The following is a 4554-nucleotide window of genomic DNA, read 5'->3' as shown; positions in this document are numbered from 1 at the left end:
ACTAAACGTGTATCCCTATACTTTGTAATACAAATAAATCTATATTCAAGCGCACCAGTCCAAACACAGGGAGGGAGAGAGAGAGAGAGAGAGAGAGAGAGAGAGAGAGAGAGAGAGCAGCATGGTGGTACACGGGACACGAGCGGGCGGGCGGGCAGGCTGCTGTAAATGGGTTGAGCTCTGAAAGCGCCGTCACACACGTGAGGCTCATGTGACTGAAGCTCGAGACGTGTCTCCAGTCACAGGGTTTATTTAACACGTACTTCACATCCACCCACACTCACTCATTTAACCAGCAGCGGAGACGACAAACGCCTGCCTGCATCTCCACCTCACGTCACATCAGACACTGCATCTCCAAACACTTCAGCTACTTTTGGGCACTACCTTTTTTGAGGAAAATACATGTGGACTTTGATGAGAAAGTGACGGATTTGTTTTTCACTTGCATATACTATTTTTTTAATTGTCTGCAACACACTGAAAGTGTGAAATGGAGAGGATTACCAGTGCGCAACCTCCTCCGTGTATCGCAAAACACGTCTCGATGGATCATATGGCTGACATGCAAGGGTAAGTCAGTCTCTGGTTCTTGTCTTCCAGAAGATTTCCAGAAGGATAGTTTGCTTATTGCCTTTATATCATTTTCTATTCTAGAATGGATTTTGCCATGTATGCGTATAAGCCCCGGCAGGGAAAGAAGCGCGGTGAGGACAGTAAGGTACGAAACGCGCAATTACGCACGAATTGCGCACACTTGCTTGCATCTTACGCTTGTATATTCTGTTGCATATACACGCATTTTAATAGCAAAACTGATTTTAACAAAATTTCTGCTGCACAAGCTTTTGATTTTCTCAAGTTTGTTATTAACGTTGTTGTTGTTTTACGCATCGAATCCAAAGTTAAATTTAAATATTTTTTCCCATAGGATACGTACAAATTGCCCCATCGATTGATCGAGAAGAAAAGGAGAGACAGAATAAACGAGTGCATCGCGCAGTTAAAGGATTTGCTGCCTGAACACCTTAAACTCACTGTAAGTAATATGGGAGTGGATGGGCTCACCTCACCCTGTTGTATCAAAGCGCCACCTGCTTGTTGATAATGAATAAATCATGTTTGTCCTGCTTTTCAATAACTTTGGTAAAGGGCGCGCCCTCAGACAGAACATAATTTTTTTAATCTGTATAATAAATGTAATCATTTCCAAAGCTGACAACTGTTTAATAAATTAGTGGCATGTTACTTCAAGTATTACTGGCATGTGCACAAGAGAAGCGTCTGTATTCCAGCTCGCTCAATAGAGTTTGTCCTCTGAGCTTCTGCAGAATGCGTTACATAAGCTAGATCAACATGCTTATCTGGGTTCTTCCTGTTTTAGACTCTGGGACACTTGGAGAAGGCTGTTGTGCTGGAACTGACGCTCAAGCATGTGAAAGCTCTTAACAACCTGCTGGAGCAGCAACAACAGAAAATCATTTCCTTGCAAAATGGAATGCAAATCGGTGAGTGTTTGATAAAGGGCAGGGGCGGCGCACCATGTGTTGCTCACAAAAGCCTGACCTTGTTACAGGATACAGCCTTGCTGAACTTTTCACCCCCATTTGTTATTTTGGAGCGCATTACAAAATAAAGCAAAACTGAAATGTGCTTGCATAAGAGCAAACTATCCACATGTTTGGCACAAGCAAACGTTTTTCTCACACTATGGTTCTATTGCAGGCGAGCAGGGGAACGGGCATTTGGAGAACAGCGAGGAGATGTTTCGTTCCGGGTTCCATTTGTGTGCCAAGGAGGTCCTCCAGTTGCTGGCCAACCAGGAGAACGTCCGCGACCTGACGCCCACGCACATCATCAGCCACCTTCAGAGAGTGGCGTCCGAGCTCATACAGAGCCCACCCAGTCCCTGTCCAGAGGAGCCCGCTCCCAAAATCCAAGAGGGCCGGGAAAAACCAACAGGTCCGCAGCTGAAATCCACAGAGGGCCATGCTAAAAACTGTGTTCCTGTCATACAAAGGACTTATCCTCATAGCAGCGAACAAAGCGGTAGCGATACGGATACGGATAGCGGCTATGGGGGAGAGCTGGAGAAACGTGATTTAAAGCCCCAGCGGCCTGTTTACTATGGAAAAGACGATATGGACGTCAAGTACGGCCTGGCTGAGAGAATGGGCGGCACTATCAAAGAGGAATTAGACGAACCGCAGGCCAAACGCCAGAGGTCCGACTCCTCTGAAGACGAGTCTCTTTCAGGGCACGAGGTGGTGGGCGGTCACAGCCCCTACGTGAGCTTTTCTCCACACCAGCCGCCTCTTTGCATGCCGTTCTACCTCTTTCCTTCAGGAGCAGCCGCGTACCTGCCAATGCTGGAGAAGTGTTGGTACCCGGGAGCCATGCCCATATTGTACCCGGGCTTGACCGGTTCCCCGACCGGTTTGTCTCCCGAGAAACTCCCCACGTCTCTAGTTATGTCCTCAAGGGTGGGTTCTCCGGTCTCCACTCAGACCTCCATGGACTCTCCTGCACTCTTGCAGGCTCTGAAACAAGTCCCCCCCTTAAACCTTGAAACCAAAGACTGAGGACTCTGTTGGTCCACCAATACCCCGCTCTCTGAATGTTTCGGTTATAAGAGTGGACTTTCCTGCTGAATAAGCTCCCTGAGAGGGTTAGGTTGAAGCGGTGGATAGGCAAAGACAAAAAACGCACCCTCAGCCAGCAGCTGTTCAGATCCTTTCAGAAGTATGACGGCCTCACAAACACACACACGCGCGCTCTTTTCTCCCTCCACAACCAGCAAACACAGACTCGGAGATGGAAAGGACAAAGAAAGACTGGTTTACGAGGCCCCGTGTAAGCACTGTGATACACTGTGAAGAAGGTCAAAAGTTGAGCTCTGTCCTTTGGAAAAGGCCCTGGGACGGGCGAACGGCTTATCTCTGCACTTATGTCGAATGTTAAAGTTAAATTACAAACAAATAACCCAGAATGTGATGTGCAGACGGTCCCCAAATGTCCCTTTGCACAAGCACCTTTTCATTTGTTGAATGTAAAAGATTAAGTCATATTTTATTAAAACATCACCCCTGTAGATGCTGCTTTGAACATTTCTCTGTGCCGTGGAAGCTAGAACCGGAAGCTTCTGTTACTGCTTTAACCAATAAGAATCATCCTTCTAGACTACAATGCTACCAAACCGTTGTAAGCTCACCTTGTTTCCATACCGCACTTACCTGTCGCACCACAAACGGAAGCTTTCTTATGTAAGCGAGAACTCCATTGACCCTCCAGACGTGACACTTGTGTATATACAGGGGTTATATAATCACCACTGCATTGTTGCTTTTGAGTTTGTCACCCATTTGTGCACGTAGACGAAGTTCTTGTGAGGTAACTGCATTGTGTAATTATTTTGTTTATACTACTTGTACATCTGTATTTTTGATACGTGACCCGCAACTTACGTTTTCATCGCAAAGACTGGCGAGTTTTAGACAGCCGAGCGCTGTAGGCCATGAGATTGTGTACATAGCTTTGAAACGAGACTCGGTCTGCATCATCGTGTTCATTTCTGGTCAGTTTAGGACAGATATTTGTTTATACTGTTGCCTTTACCTGTTTAAAGCAGTAAACGTGATAGCTGCATCGCAGGCGTCTGCATTTGTAATCCCAACATAGAAGCAAATGAAAGTGAATGTAATGTTTTAAACAATATATTAGTTTTGTATAGGAAGAGGTACTTGGGATTTTTATTTTGGGACCTAACTGAAGGTTGCTTGATGTATATATTTTGTCTAAAGTATTGTTGACATACATTAAAGAAAAAGTATTAATAAAGTTTTTTTCCTGTGGAAATCATGTCTGAGTCTGATAAATAACCTCCCTGTTTTTCCTATCAATGCCCATCCTTATGTAACACTTACATAATATATGCACTGTCTATGCAAATCCTTTAGATGCACGATATAATAGTCAGATTTCAGTTTCACACCTAATCATTCCCATTATTTGATGCTAGTAGACATTATTAACTGTCTAATAGTGCAGGTTATTAGAATTAAATAGGAAATTATGTAAAATTGTAGCAAAAATTACAGTAGTTTACAGTATCATTACAGAAGATCTCGAATGTTAAGGCCCAGATTCCCATAATGCAGTATTTCCAGTGCTTGTAAACTGTTGAATTAGGTTAAGACTCACACTCGTGTCTGGCTGTGTGCTCTGTGTAGTGTAGTTGAACTCCTCCGCCCTGCTGGGATGTAAACAGGCAGAAGTGAAATCCTTTGCCCTGCTGCTCACATGTAAAGCCACACTGTGATCACAAGCATGATCGGCCACATGCAACCAGGCAGGAGTCATGACACTAGAATTATACAAAAATAATAGATTTTTAATATAATTTACATTATATTAATCATTCGTTTTTAGACATTATATGCTCTTATAAGTGTCAAAATAAATACAAATTCAAAAAATAAATAAAATAGCTTTTTTATCATGTTGAAAACCATAAAAACATATTTACAAACAAATACACTTTAAAAATTAAGGTAA

At 43.6% G+C, this 4554-nt stretch overlaps 1 protein-coding gene across 1 annotated transcript; it reads left to right on the top strand.

The window, feature by feature from the left end:
- The first annotated feature begins 248 nt into the window (after positions 1-248).
- bhlhe40 (basic helix-loop-helix family, member e40) lies at positions 249-3858 on the top strand. The gene is made up of 5 exons (XM_065240972.2): positions 249-573; positions 658-721; positions 932-1039; positions 1385-1508; positions 1726-3858. The coding sequence occupies exons 1-5, from the start codon at positions 494-496 to the stop codon at positions 2580-2582; spliced, it is 1233 nt and encodes a 410-aa protein (XP_065097044.1). The 5' UTR covers positions 249-493; the 3' UTR covers positions 2583-3858.
- Positions 3859-4554: the final 696 nt, after the last annotated feature.

Source organism: Paramisgurnus dabryanus, chromosome 14 (assembly GCF_030506205.2).
Source record: "Paramisgurnus dabryanus chromosome 14, PD_genome_1.1, whole genome shotgun sequence".
Lineage (NCBI taxonomy): Eukaryota > Metazoa > Chordata > Actinopteri > Cypriniformes > Cobitidae > Paramisgurnus > Paramisgurnus dabryanus.
The sequence above is the reverse complement of the archived record's forward strand: the minus strand, read 5'-3'. Positions and strand labels throughout refer to the sequence as shown.

Coding starts and splice junctions, on each gene's coding strand:
- bhlhe40 (XM_065240972.2), top strand. CDS start 494: ATGGAGAGGATTACCAGTGCGCAACCTCCTCCGTGTATCGCAAAACAC. Junction 574..657: donor CATATGGCTGACATGCAAGG/GTAAGTCAGTCT, acceptor TTTCTATTCTAG/AATGGATTTTGCCATGTATG. Junction 1,509..1,725: donor GCAAAATGGAATGCAAATCG/GTGAGTGTTTGA, acceptor GTTCTATTGCAG/GCGAGCAGGGGAACGGGCAT.